The following is a 15,499-nucleotide window of genomic DNA, read 5'->3' on the forward strand; positions in this document are numbered from 1 at the left end:
TCTCACACGCTAGTAAAGTAATGCTTAAAATTCTCCAAGCCAGGCTTCAGCAATATGTGAACCATGAACTTCCTGATGTTCAAGCTGGTTTTAGTAAAGGCAGAGGAACCAGAGATCAAATTGCCAACATCCGCTGGATCATGAAAAAAAGCAAGAGAGTTCCAGAAAAACATCTATTTCTGCTTTATTGACTATGCCAAAGCCTTTGACTGTGTGGATCACAATAAACTGTGGAAAATTCTTCAAGAGATGGGAATACCAGACCACCTGATCTGCCTCTTGAAAAATTTGTATGCAGGTCAGGAAGCAACAGTTAGAACTGGACGTGGAACAACATAAGGGTTCCAAATAGGAAAAGGAGTTCATCAAGGCTGTATATTGTCACCCTGTTTATTTAACTTATATTCAGAGTACATATGAGAAACGCTGGACTGGAAGAAATACAAGCTGGAATCAAGATTGTCGGGAGAAATATCAATAACCTGAGATATGCAGATGACACCACCCTTATGGCAGAAAGTGAAGAGGAACTAAAAAGCCTCTTGATGAAAGTGAAAAGGAAGAGTGAAAAAGTTGGCTTAAAGCTCAATATTCAGAAAAGGAAGATCATGGCATCCGGTCCCATCACTTCATGGGAAATAGATAGGGAAGCAGTGGAAACAGTGTGAGACTTTATTTTTCTGGGCTCCAAAATCACTGCAGATGGTGACTGCAGCCATGAAATTAAAAGATGCTTACTCCTTGGAAGGAACATTATGACCAACCTAGATAGCATATTGAAAAGCAGAGACATTACTTTGTCAAAAAAGTTCGCTTGTCAAGGCTATGGTTTTTCCTGTGGTCATGTATGGATGTGAGAGTTGGACTGTGAAGAAGGCTGAGCACTGAAGAATTGATGCTTTTGAACTGTGGTGTTGGAGAAGACTCTTGAGAGCCCCTTGGACTGCAAGGAGATCCAACCAGTCAATTCTGAAGGAGATCAGCCCTGGGATTTCTTTGGAAGGAATGATACTAAAGCTGAAACTCCAGTACTTTGGCCACTTCATGCGAAGAGTTGACTCACTGGAAAAGACTCTGATGCTGGATTGAGGGCAGGAGGAGAAGGGGACGACAGAGGATGATATGGCTGGATGGCATCACTGACTCGATGGATGTGAGTGTGAGTGAACTCCAGGAGTTGGTGATGGACAGGGAGGCCTGGCATGCTGCGATTCATGGGGTCGCAAAGAGTCGGACATGACTGAGTGACTGATCTGATCTGATTTGATATATATTGAGTTATCTAGGGCTGAGTTAATAAATGCTTCCCAAAAGAAGATTGTGAAAATAAGACTCTCATTAATAAATCTTATAAATATGGATTCTAATCCCATAAGTCTTTTTCTGAACTATGAATAATTTTTGCTAATTTGAACTGCATTCCAAAGGAAAATAATTCAAAAGGTTAAAGAAATCCCATCTCCTAACAGCTTAGTGAGATGATCCATACATTTTTCTGAACAACAACAGCAAACAATGCCTCATTTTTGTAACCATTTGTTACTTTTCACAGAATAGAACATACCAAGCAAAACAACAAACAAAATCTGTGGGTTCAATGACACTGAGTTGCAAAGAACTGTGCTTTAGACAGAATGATTAATCGGTAAGTCGAGGTGAGTGGAGGTGGTGGTACTGAAACTGTCTACAAATTCTTTGACACTTTTCTCTGAAATTCCCTCCCCTTAAATATGTGCTGGCCTCAGTAACTGATTTCTACTGGATAGAGTCTGGGGAAATTGACTTTTGCTCTGTGGGAAAGCCCACCCTTAGCATCAGTCACTATTCTGTGAAGAAGCCCAGACCACATACTGAGCACCTTGTCAGTGCCCCCACTGACTGCCCCCAACTAATGTCCCATCCAAAAGCCGGCTCCAACTGCCAGACATGTGCATGAACTAATCTTCAGATGACTCTGGTCCCCACCTTCACAACATCCCAGCTGGTGCCGACTGGAAAAGAAATGTGCTGGCTTCACTAACTGAGCCTTGCCCCAACACAAATTTGTGAACAAAGTAAATGCTGTTTTGAGCCACTAGGTTTTGACATGCTTTATTATACAATTTGCTGGCAATAAATACCTGGCACAGATACTGATATTAAAAATGCCATTAAAAATAACTAAAAGATGTGAGAATGCCTTTCAACATGGAAGTAGGTGAGATCTGAATGGATTCAGAGAAAGAAATGAAAACCCAAAGCGCTTCATGACATTGTAAACTGAATCCTGATGGCCCTTAAAGAGGCTGCTGATGACAGCTTCTAGGCAAAAGAAGAAAATGACACTGAAACACAGGGGAAAAGAGACTCTTGCTATGAACCAGCTGAAAGTACCAAGGAGAGAGATAAGCTATCAAAAAAAAAAGTAGGGGGACTATTAAATATAAAGGAGCCAGGCTCAATTATATTTGGGTTCAATATCTGTTATCTCCTTTATAGCATCTCCATATGTCCAGTGGTCAAATGATGCTAAAAGAGAGAAAAAGCTTCTGGGCTAAGATCAAATCTAGGGTGCTACCAGGAAAACATGGTCTAAAGGTGAAGCCTGTAGACAGTAAAACCCTTCATTAAGATCCTGGAAAGACTTAAGGTGGTGCCACAAATTCCTTTAAAGATCTTAAGGGCATAAGAATTTTAAAGGCGTCATCCTACAAACCTTCACAAGAAACCCAAGTTGCAGAGCTTCTCTCAAAAAAAGATTTGTGAGGGTAGCTTCTCCAATGACGTGAACCCCAATCCAATTCACAGGACACTAAAAGCTTTAAAGAGAAACTTGGCAGCAAAAAAAAAAAAAAAAAGTGCTTGGCCTAACAGAGACCAAGACATACAAATGAGAATAGGCCTTTGGGATTTTCTTAGAAGTTCAATAAAGAGGAAGCTGGCTTAAGAAACATGACTCAGCTACAGACAGAGGTCATTTCTTATGAAAAGGACAGCACACAGAGCTCAGAGGGTAGAGCAAAGGAGAAGCACTCCTATGGGCAGGACCAAGTCCTCTTCAAAGAGCTAGCAGCACCAAACTTGACCTCAGAGCTGCTATGGACTACGGTGCCTCCCGTTTCCCATTTCAGAACAGGAGAGTCTAGTCATTCAGTAGAATGGCGGGGGTGTGGGTGGCAGATAACTTTTCCCTTTAGTTCTCAAGTCTTAGTACTGAGAGGGTTGTGCTCACAGGGTCACACTCTAGAAATCACACCCAGAAACTTCATCCCCATGTGCCATCTGTACCTGATGAAGATGGTAAGATCTCTACTTGAGCCTGGGCCTGACACTGTTAACAACTGAGACTTGTGAGGGAATGGGTAGGGAAAAGGGTATTTTTCATTGGAAGGAATATAAAAAATTGTGGCCAGTGAGTAACTGCTCTAGTTTCTAAATGTACACATTAGTTTTAAAAACTTTATTCTGTAAAAAAGGTAGAATATAGGCCAAGTATAAGTGATTTGCTCCTATTGAAGAGATGATGATGAAAGTGATGCTGTGTGAACTGCAAAGCAAGATTAGACATGGCAGCAGAGCTTCTGCCTGGCTCTCAACCTGGGAACCAGGCTCCATGTTGCGAGTAAGCCCAGGCTGCAAAGAGAGCCTAGGTGTTCAGGGTAGGTGTTTAACTTGTCTGCCTTCACCAAAGTCCAGCCAACCACAGATACCAACTATCAGACAAGAGAATGAACACACTTTCACCCGACTCCAACACCCAGCCCCCGAGCTGCCCCACCTGAAGCCAAGGGGACAAGAAGTCAGCCATCCTGGCCACCTTTTTCTAAGTGTAGATTTTGAACGAAACCAATGTTGTTTATTGAAGCCACTAAACTTAAAGCTAATTAAGGAAAAAAAAAAAACAGAAAAATGGATTTTTGAAAAAGAGAAAATAAAGAAACATAACTTAAATGCAGGTAGAAACTGGTCTCCTATCAACTGGAATATAATAAAAGATGAGATTTTTAATGACAATGTTGATGAGAAGAAGCATATAACTAGAAGGAAGACTTAAGAACTATTCAGGAAGAAGTTTTTTCAGGGTTCCTTTCAATTACAATTTCTTACAAATAGGCAGGAGTGACTCCTTAGAATTTCTGCTCAAGGTTGAAAACAATGAAGACTAGTAAGCAATGAGACATATGATTTGAACTATAAGAAATAATTAGAAATAGTTTAATTACCAAAATCAGACTTTTGACCTCATCTCAATTTACTGAAATTCTAAAAGAGATGGGTAGCTTTGAGTAGTTACTAATCTAGAACTCAATCTTCATTGTCCTCTCCTCAGAGAGAGACATAAAACACCACGAGATGCCACTTCATACTTGCTAGGATGGCTATATTCACAGAGACAGGTAATGACTAGTGCTGACAGGAATTTATAGAAATGGGAAAGTTTTACATAACATACTTTGGATAAAAATATAAAATGATGCAGCCATGCTGGAAAACAGTTTGGCAGGTCCTCAAAAGGTTAAACAGAGTTGCTGTGTAATACAGCAATTCTATTCATAACTATATTCCCAAAAGAAGTGAAAAAATATGTTCACACCAAAAACTTAGACATAAATGTTCGCAGGAACATTACTGACATTAGCCAAAAAGTAGAAACAACCCCAAAGGTCCATCAGATGATGAATGGATAAATAAAATGTGGCATGTCCATACAATAGAATATTATTGAGCAATAAAAGCAAGGAAATACTGATACATGTTAGATGTACCTTGAAAATATTATGCTAAATAAGAGAAGGCAGTCACAAAGGATACCATATTGTGTGATTCCACTGACACGAAATGTCCAGAAAGGGACATCTACACAGTCAGGGAGTGGAGTCATGGTTCCCTCAGGCTGGGAAGGTCAGGAAGGGAAAAGTGGCACAGGGTGATTTTTTTGGAGGGTGATGAAAATGTTCTAACGTGGTAATACCTGTATAACTCTTTAAACACAATAAAGTTACTGAAGTGTACAGTTTAAGTGAATGAACTGCATGGTATGTTCATTAGATTTCAACAAACCTGTCACCAAAAACAACAGATGCTTTGGGGTCATTAATGCTGTGCTGCTCAGCTTCAGATCACCAGCCAGGGTTCAAGACAGAGAGAGTCAAGAGTGTGCCCTTTTTATCTCAAAATGATATAGGGAAAAGCTGTCTTTTTTAGTGGTGTCCAACCTAAAAAATTAATAGACAAATCTGTGTTTCACTGCTCAAAGCATGGAATGATTTATATTTCCCCAAATTAAGTGATTTTGGGGTTCTAAAACTAATTAAAAATTACCTTATGTTTTAGCATATTAATTTGAATATCCATTTCAGTTTGACTGGTTTTTAAATCTCCATGGAAACTAAGCTCTCATTTTCATATTCATTTAACTTCCTTCTTGTCATTTTTAAGAGTTTCTTAAATCTGTAGAAACGTATAGAATGAGTAAGTTCTTTAAGAGAAGATATTTAATAATTAAACAGATATATGTTCTATCAGATAAAACAAACAAATCTATAAATTGTAATCCTTTCTCATTGTTCAAATTTAATACTCCTTGAAAGCATAATAACTAAATTCTAATCTTAGATTAATATTATGAAGAAAAATTTTATCATATTTAAATGAACTGTGTGTGATATATGTAATATATGGGTTCTTATAAATAAGTTAATGTCAATTTTTAGCATGCTAGTGTGAAATATTAATTTAGTATTAAATATTAATTATAAACCAGAGATCAGTATTCAAGCTAAAGATGAAGAGATATGATATATGAATGTTTTTTGAAAAGACACAAGTCATGTTTGTTCCTACTGACCACAGCCTCTACAAAAATAAAAGAAAGTAGATACAAAAAACCAACAAGATTCTCACTCAAAATTGAAAAAAAAAAAAAGAAAAATCTTTGGAGCCTGAGTTAAGTGGGAAATAACCCAGGCTGAGAGTTTTAGAAGAAAGGAAATCAGAAGAAAGAGAGAGGGTACCAGTCTCTTCAAGACTATTTTAAGAGATGTAGAAACTTGCCCAGCACATTGTTAACAAAATGCAAAGCAATGTATAGAAAATTAAGAGAAAAATATTAATGATAATCAGAGAAGAACCCTTTGTATAATCATCTCTTGGCATCCACAGAGGACTGGTTGAAAAATCCCCCAACACTCTGTGGATACAAAATCCATGGATGCTCAAGTCTCTCTAAGCACATCTTCCCTATACTTTCAGTCATACCTAGATCACTTACATTATCTAATACAACATAAACGCTTTTATGTTATAAAAGCATTTTAAATACAGTTATAAATACAGTGTAATAAATACTAGCTATAAATACAGTGTAAACACTATGGAAATAGTTGCCAGCTTGAGACCAATCCAAGTTTTGCTTTTTGGAACTTTCTCAAATTTTTTTCCCTGAATACTTTTGATCTAGGGTTGGCTGAATCTGTAGATGATGAGGGTTAACCGTACTCAGCAAAAAAAAACAGAAGCAGTTTTTTATCTTACTGATCAAAACATAGTCACTAATTTTATTATTCTTTAAGTTACACATAGATTTTTGTATGTAAATTTGATAACTAAAATTTTGAGGCAAAAAGAAAATATAAGCCAAATCAAGATACTTTTTTTTAATTTTATTTTTTTCAATTTTAATTTTTTGTTTTTAAAATTATTTTAAATTTTATTTTATTTTTAAACTTTACAAATTGTATTAGTTTTGCCAAATATAAAAATGAATCCACCACAGGTATACATGTGTTCCCCATCCTGAACCCTCCTCCCTCCTCCCTCCCCATACCATCCCTCTGGGTCGTCCCAGTGCACTAGCCCCAAGCATCCTATATCCTGCATCGAACCTGGACTGGCAACTCGTTTCATATATGATATTAACTTTATAATATTGTATTGGTTTTGCCAAATATCGAAATGAATCTGCCACAGGTATACATGTGTTGTTGTTCAACAATAACACAGGTAGGTTTTTAGATAATAAATTACTTGAATGATGAAGGGAAGGAACACAATTAAAAGAAGGCAGGACTACCAAAAGGAACAAAGATACTTTGTAGAAGTAAAAATTCAGCATAGATGATGAGGAACAGAGTGACATTACTATATGCAGAGGCACGGTTGTCACTGTTTTAGAAATCATTACAGATAAGTATAACACTGCTGCACTCAAAAACATTTCAGATTGTGCTGACTTTCCACAGTAAACTTTTAAATAGGATAATGTGTTTAATTATGAAAATACAAATAAAAATGAATTTATGTCCAAAGATTTAAATAAAATAAAATTATACTTTTACTAATAGTTGAGATTATCAGAAATATTAAAATCTTACCCAGTAATCTCTTTTTCTAACTCACTGTTTTTCTTCTTTTCTTGCTCCAAGCTATTTTCCGGAGATTGTTTTAATTCAATGTATTTCTTTAATTGTTCCTTTTCATCCTCAGACTTAGAAAAAAACAATTTAGGAAAATTATTTTTAAACACCTAGAGAGGCTTATTCTTTCTTAAAAATATTATTTCTCATGAGTTCACAAGCTAATATGAATTTATAGTAAACACAATTTTTAAACCTGATTGATACCAATAACAGATTTCAAAATTGACTTTTCCTAAAATAACTTAAAATGATTTTTCATTTCATCATTTTTCTGGAGTTTAAATTGCCAACATTTATTTGTTAAAAATAGAGACTTTTACACATAAAACACTAAATGTTAATGAAAGTTTTTTTAAAGACTGCCTATATTTACATTTTACTTTCTAGAGATGCTCTAAAATAATTTTCATCAATGGTTCAAGATATTCCAGGTTTTGTTAAGTCATACCTTACTAAAAGAATATTTGAAAAATTCCCATGCAACCCCCATCTCTTAAAATAAAATCCAACAAATGAAAAATACATTCGTTTAGAAAAAAGGTTCTATACAGACAGTATTCCTTCTTAATGAAGAGAACAAACTACAATATTTAAAATGATTCATTCTCAAAAATCTCACAGAAAGATCTGGATTACATAAGAAACTCAAAATTCTCAATCAAATCATCACTCAAATTTCTGGACTCAAATAGATGTTTATGTACCAGTGTTCAAAGCAGCATTATTAACAATAGTCAGAAGGTGGAATTTCATTGACAGATGAATGAACAAACAAAATGTGGTCTATATAAAATATTGCTTTTGGACTGTCACAATTTTTTTCTAATTTTATTTTTTAACTGTACAATATTGTATTGGTTTTGCTATATATCAACATGAATCCGCCACAAGTATACACGTGTTCCCCATCCTGAACCCTCCTACCTCCTCCTTCCCCGTACCATCCCTCTGACTGTCACAATTTTTTTTTAACTTTTTAAAAAATTAAATAAAAACATTTGGCCTGTTTTAATTAAAGTTAGATCTTAAAGAAACGTAAAAGTACATAAAACAGTATGGGGAACAGTAGGCAATGACTACATATAGCTGCTGATCTCAGAATTCAACACAATGCATTTACATTTCTTTGACATTTACCAGACATCACAGATTTCTACCAGAACATCACATAAGTTTATTTCAGATGTAACAGCAATGTTAAAATCAACAAGTTTAAATCTTAACTGCACCAAGTAAACTTAGCTATTTAAGTATTTTTAAAGTTATTCCCTCCAAAAAACTGAGGGAGCTTTTCTTTTCCACCCCACATTCCACGGTTTCCCAATAGTTAGTTCTATTTTTGGAGGACTCCGAATTGACAAGTAAACTGCTTTGGGGATATTTCAGAACTTCTTTCCCCAAATGAAAACTAATCTGGACAAATTATATATTGCATAGATTTCTCTGCAGATTCTTTTCCTTAGAACCTAAATGTAATTACCATATAATTTTACCTATTTGCCCCACAGAAAAAAAACTATCTTCCCAAAAAAAAATATGATGGGTACATCTTGTGATCTTCTAGTTAATAGAATTATTTTACCTCAATGATAATTATCGTATTTCAAAATAACCAACTCAACATGGGACATTATTTCAGTCTTTACTGACTTCTAGGCACATGAAAGTGTACCTAGCTTCTACCTCCTCTACATCCTCCTCCATAAATGGATGGAATTATTTCATGTAAGTCTGATGTAGGACAATTCACGTTTTACAAACACAATTTAGGTTAAAGTCAGTGACTAGTGTGGAGAAAGAAACACTAAAATGATAGGAGCCTACACACTCAATTCAAAATTTTAATATTTTTTCCTCCATAAATAATATGTACTTAATTGTCATGAGGCAGCTATTCGGTTTTCATTAACCACATTTAGGGATACATTCATAGGACTGATTAGATAGTCCAGGTGAAATGCTTATAGAAATAGAGGCAGTGTCATCTCACAAAACTCATTTATATATCAAAATCTATTTTGACATCTGAAGTTTACAAAAAGACTGAATTCTTCAAACTAATCTTGCCTTCTGTAACTCAAGCATTCTTCTCTTGGCAAGAGCAAGCTGAAGCTTATCCATGAAGGTAAAGGTACTCAATGCTAAACTTTTCTTCTAAGCTTAGATTTGGACTGCTTAAGAAACTGATACCCAAGAAATCAGCAAGATCTTTCTACATTTTTACTATCTTAAGATTAGAACTCTATGAACTCACTCATCAACTATCTTCCTTTCCTATATTATTCTTGGCACTCAACTAAGAGTTTTGAAGTCTATTGTACCTTGCATTTTCACATTCTCAAATAAGAACTTAAGATTATAAGATGTGCATAAACATTGTGTAAAATAATTTTGTCATTCAATGTATTTGAAGAGATGAAACTTTTATGCCAGAATTCACACAAGAGGATAAATGTTATCAATCAACCTTCTTTTTAAAGTCAAATGACAGAAAATTCAAGCTCTGTGCATTGTTTTAAGTCTAATGAAAACATTTCTTAGGCCACTGGTATTGGCAATGTAGAAAATTTTAAATATTGAGATGGAATTATGGAGGAAAGCCTGAAAATTTTAGAGGTCTTCTATTTTCTTACAGAAAGTTACTGACCAGTCAAAGCCACTCCCTAAGTGCCAGAAAATGATCTGGCATAAACCAGTCCTGTTGGTACAGGAGGTCACAGTGACATTCACGTTATTAACACTTCTAGACTTCTACTTTTCCCAAGAACAGAAGCAATGTATTTAACAATTCCCCCTCCCCCAAATCCTTAAACTCAGTATCACAGGCACAGAATGTAAGCAAATCTGGGATGTTCTCCAACAGATAAGCCATAGCATAGCTATGTTATTCTCAAAAATACTGTCTAAATATTCTTTCCTCTAAAATCAAATGCTCAGTGGCCACACTTCTAACAGTCTGCGTTAGCTGACATTAAATGCATTTATTGTGCCACAAATCCATCTAAGCTTCCGTTTAGGTATTTTTTTGTATATCCAGGAGACAATACCTACTTCAGGTTTATTTAAGGGCACTGACCTATAAAGGACAAACTCCATATTTAAGGTCTGACCAACTACTGTGTGTTTACTGAAGAAAAACAACAGGAAAAAAAGCAGATCACAACAAACCTCTTTAGGTCAGTTAAAGGCCATATCTCTAGCTGGGATATTAAAAAAAAAAATGAATCTCACCAGCCCATATGCTAAAAGATAATGCCACTAGTAACAATCAACAGCAGGAAAAACAAACCTGCTAAGCACCAGCCCACTCATTAGCAAAAAGCAGTTTAACTCACATACTGAGACCAAAGTCTAATACTACTGATTCAAACTGTCCCACCCACCTTCAGCCACCAGCAAGGAAGGAAGAAATAACTGCTTAACAGAACAAAATAAGCTTAGTATTTCTTACAAGGATAACAATGGCCCAACTCCTGAGATAATACTCAGAAGCACAAAAGGTGGAGTGAAGGCAATGTATAGGGATTAGTATCCCACAAAATCTTTAAAAACCCAAAGTACCACAAACACACTAAACTTGTCTAAGAGTTAGAGGACAAGATATTGCTGCTGCTTCTTTTTGTCCTTTGAAATATACAATATTTTGTAGGCTCTGCCCTTCAATGTGAAAGCAGGACATTAAAAAAAAAAAAAAAGGAAATTGACACTCAAATTTTTGGGACCATATATATCTTAACTGTGAAACTAAACCGATCTATACCTTTTCCTTCCTACAATCAAACCACCTCACAAAAATAAGAAAACTAAAACAATCCAAACATGATTAATAAGTCCTTAAAAGTTTAAAACTTTTAGAGGAAAGGGAAGCAAGTTTTGAAAGGAGGAAAAGTAAGAACAAGGAAGGAGGAAAGTTTTAAAAGAAAGGGGGGGCGGGGAATCAATGGGCCTCTCTTTTATTTGGCGACAAGCAAGTGCAAGAAAGTTCATCTGTAATTTGTTCAGTTGTCTGTCTTTTGCACATCTGCGTTCTGGCCAGAAGGGACCTTGAGGTTTTTCTGCAACACGTGAGCATCTGCGGGCTCTATCCTCTTATAGTAGTTCTTCTTTGTCTCAATAATCTCAAAGCCAAACTTTCTGTAGAAGTCAATTGCAGACTCATTGCTGATCTGGACATGCAGATAGATGTTGTCAAAAGTGCCATCTTTTTCACAGATGTTTAAGACATGATTTAACATTTTAGTTCCAATTCCTAGCCTTCGGTATGGCGCCAGACAGCCTAGTGTCATGATGTAAAGTCGCTTCTGATTCTGTGAATGATCCACCCTACAGCACACTGCACCCACTGCGATTATCATTGAAGTAAGCAAGTTTTGCTAGTTCGCCAACCTCCAACACATCCTTGTAGAACTTGTCATTGTAGCTGACTGGAAAGATGACTTGGTTTAATCTCTTCAGCTGTTTAATATTGTGTGGTGTCACATCTCCCAGCTCGATCCGGCTACCTTTCATCTTCCCCGCCTGCTGAGGCCGTTGTTACCGCCGATATCAACGCCGTTGTCGTCGCCGCCCTGAGCTCTCCGCGCCCTCAGCTCGGGCCACTCAACCCCACAAGCCGGCCTCCTCGCCAAAGGCAAGAAGCTGAGCGGGTGACGGAGGCCGCGAGAGTTTAGCGCGGCCCTGCGTCTCCGGAGGGGGCGGAGGTGCCTCCCGCCGCCGCGCTAGTGCAGCAGCTTCTCCACACGTGCACACGGGGAACTCGCCGCCCGCCCGCCGCCTGTCACAATTTTTTAAATTAAAATCTTACTATAAAACTCATTAATTTTATGAATTCAGTCGACTTCTTCTATAGAGGAATCACAGTACTAGTAGCAAGCAGTATCAATAAAAATACAATAAGCTAATCAATGAGACTTTTCACATTGTCCAAAATATTCTTATATATTACTAGTAAAAAAAAATAAAATCTTTTCTCAGTATGACAGAAATTAAGAGGTTTACTTACCAATCTTGTACTTAACAGGTTTTTCTGAAGCTGTTCGGTTTTACCCACTTGCTTTTTGACTGTAGTTTGTAACTTGACATTTTCAATTTCAAGCGTAAAATTCAGATTTTAAAATAATAATTCTCACAGATGGGTTTTTTTTCTTTAAAGATTTTTTTTTGGACATAGACCATTTTCTTTTTAGGTTTGAGATTTCACATGGATTTTTTTAATTAAATTTATTTACTTTAATTGGAGGTTAATTACTTCACAATATTGTGTTGGTTTTGCCATACATCAACATGAATCTGCCATGGGTGTACATGTGGTCCCCATCCTGAACCCCGCTCCCACCTCCCTCCCTGTACCATCCTTCTGGGTCATCCCAGTGCACCAGCCCCAAGCATCCTGTATCCTGCATTGAACCTGGACTGGAGATTTGCTTCTTATATGATATTTTACATGTTTCAATGCCATTCTCCCAAATCATCCCACCCTCTCCCTCTCCCACAGAGTCCAAAAGACTGTTCTATATATCTGTGTCTCTTTTGCTGTCTCTCATACAGGGTTATCATTACCATCTTTCTAAAATCCATATATACGCGTTAGTATACTGTATTGGTGTTTTTCTTTCTGGCTTACTTCACTCTGTATAATAGGCTCCAGTTTCATCCACCTCATTAGAACTGATTCAGATATATTCTTTTTAATGGCTGAGTAATACTCCATTGTGTGTATGTACCACAGCTTTCTTATCCATTCATCTGCTGATGGACATTTAGGTTGCTTCCATGTCCAGGCTATTATAAACAGTGCTGCAATGAACATTGGGGTACACGTGTCTCTTTCAATTCTGGTTTCCTCAGTGTATATGCCCAGCAGCGGGATTGCTGGGTCATAAGGCAGTTCTATTTCCAGTTTTTTAAGAAATCTCCACACTGTTCTCCATAGTGGCTGTACTAGTTTGCATTCCCACCAACAGTGTAGGAGGGTTTCCTTTTCTCCACACACTCTCCAGCATTTATTGCTTGTAGACTTTTGGATCGAAGCCATTCTGACTGGCATGAAATGGTACCTCATTGTGGTTTTGATTTGCATTTCTCTGATAATGAGTGATGTTGAGCATCTTTTCATGTGTTTTTTAGCCATCTGTATGTCTTCTTTGGAGAAATGTCTATTTAGTTCTTTGGCCCATTTTTGGATTGGGTCATTTATTTTTCTGGAATTGAGCTGCAGGAGTTGCTTGTATATTTTTGAGATTAGTTGTTTGTCAGTTCCTTCACTTGCTATTATTTTCTCCCATTCTGAAGGCTGTCTTTTCACCTTGCTTATAGTTTCCTTTGTTGTGCAGAAGCTTTTAATTTTAATTAGGTCTGATTTGTTTATTTTTGCTTTTTTAATGTCTTTATTGAATTGACTGAAATATTGCTTCTGTTTTACGTTTTGGTTTTTTGGCTGTAAGGCACGTGGGGTCCCAGCTCCCCAACTAGGGATCAAACCCACACCCTCTGCCTTGGAAGGCATAGTTTTAACACTTGGACTGTCACAGCATTCCTTCTCACATAAATTTTTAAAATATCACACTGTTTCTGAACAAACATCTGCAGGTTCAATTACATAGGTTCTTAGAATTTTGAAAAGTAGATGATTTGGCCACTGTACTGTTTTTCTATTTGTGACTAATTGCCTTCCCTGGTGGCTCAGATGGTAAAGAATCTGCTGACAATGCAGGAGACCCAGGTCCAATCCCTGAGTCAGGAAGATCCCCTGGTGAAGGGAATGGCAACCCACTCCAGGATTCTTGCCTGGAGAATTCCATGGACAAAGGAGCCTAGACGGCTAGAGTCCAGGGGGTTGTGAAGAGTCAGACATGACTGAGTGGTTAAAACTTTCACTTTTCACTTGTGTATAATGTGCAAAATATGGAAATAATGGGGGAAAATTACGAATCTCAAAACAGCTCAAAGCTGAAATGTTACACAGCTTCATGATAATGTGCTTATTATCACTATTGATCTATTCTAATATTTACTGTTTATCTGCTTTATATTTATTTTCTACACTGCTTTAAATTGTACTTTTGGATGTGATCCTGTGTTTTCTCAGCACATCTCACAGCATCTGTAAGTTGATCCTGTGTTCTTGCAACTAAAAAAAAAAGAAAAAACAACTGTTTTAACTACTAATAACCTAGTAAATCCGCCATCATTGGTTTTTGTCTCTTTTGTCTGCATATTGTTAACAGCTGATTTCCTACCATACGGCAGAGATGAGTTGTTACAACAGACACCTTACAGTTCACAAAGTGAAAATATTTCCTGTCTGCCCTCTGCAGATTACTGATCTCTCCTCTAGCACTCAAACACAACATCATCCATGCTTTAAATCAGATTTTCTCAAATAAACACACAAATTTATAAACTACTGAAATGGGGTAGACAGAAAACTACCTTATGGTAAACAATTATTTTTTTAAATCCAGGCTCCATATCGGCCATTACTTTAAATATCCACATATGTAAATGACCACAGATCTTCCAGTGGTTACGAGAGCTAACACTGCTGCTGGTGACAACCAGATGCTTCAGGAACTAGTGTGAGAGGCAGCAGCTACACAGGAACCAGAATGTGTGGGCCTGTGTCACAGTTCCATCAGTTCTGAGCTGCATGTCTTGGAGCAAATCACTTAACCTTTCTCTATCTCAGTTTCTCCATCCACAAAATTGAGATAATGGTAGCATCAACCTCAGTGGGATGTTTAGAAGATTATATTGCAGAGTTTACATAATGTACTTTAGAGGAGGAAATGGTTCCAGTATTGCCAGAAGGAAACCCGCTCCTGTATTCTTGCTTGGAGAATCCTATGGACAGAGGAGCCTGGTGTGCTACTGTTCATGAGGTCACAAAGAATTGGACAAGATTGACTAACCACATACATAAACTATTTAGAAGAGGAAGTGGCATAGAATAAAAACTGTTTGTAATTGGCATCATTATGGTCGCTGTATTTTATCTGCAAAACAATTTGATATATCAGGCAGATGACATGCCAACAGAAGTCGTGTCCATCACAAGTCAGACTGAAATCACTATCCAAACCATTGCAAGTGGCAGTAAGGGG

At 36.9% G+C, this 15,499-nt stretch overlaps 2 protein-coding genes across 2 annotated transcripts in view; both read right to left on the reverse strand.

Annotated features, from left to right (window-relative positions):
* Nucleotides 1-15,499, reverse strand: part of LOC102279153 (ankyrin repeat domain-containing protein 26-like) — an 83,443-nt gene that overhangs the window by 12,652 nt on the left and 55,292 nt on the right. The window contains 5 exon segments of the mRNA XM_070365006.1: nt 5,302-5,378; nt 5,381-5,430; nt 7,353-7,465; nt 12,400-12,493; nt 14,457-14,519. Coding sequence (XP_070221107.1) covers nt 5,302-5,378; nt 5,381-5,430; nt 7,353-7,465; nt 12,400-12,493; nt 14,457-14,519 — 397 coding nt within the window.
* Nucleotides 10,388-12,166, reverse strand: LOC138986228 (N-alpha-acetyltransferase 50-like). The gene is given in 2 exon segments (XM_070365086.1): nt 10,388-11,746; nt 11,748-12,166. Coding segments are annotated over 2 exon segments (510 nt in total). The 5' UTR covers nt 11,907-12,166; the 3' UTR covers nt 10,388-11,395.

Source organism: Bos mutus, chromosome 29, assembly GCF_027580195.1.
Source record: "Bos mutus isolate GX-2022 chromosome 29, NWIPB_WYAK_1.1, whole genome shotgun sequence".
NCBI lineage: Eukaryota > Metazoa > Chordata > Mammalia > Artiodactyla > Bovidae > Bos > Bos mutus.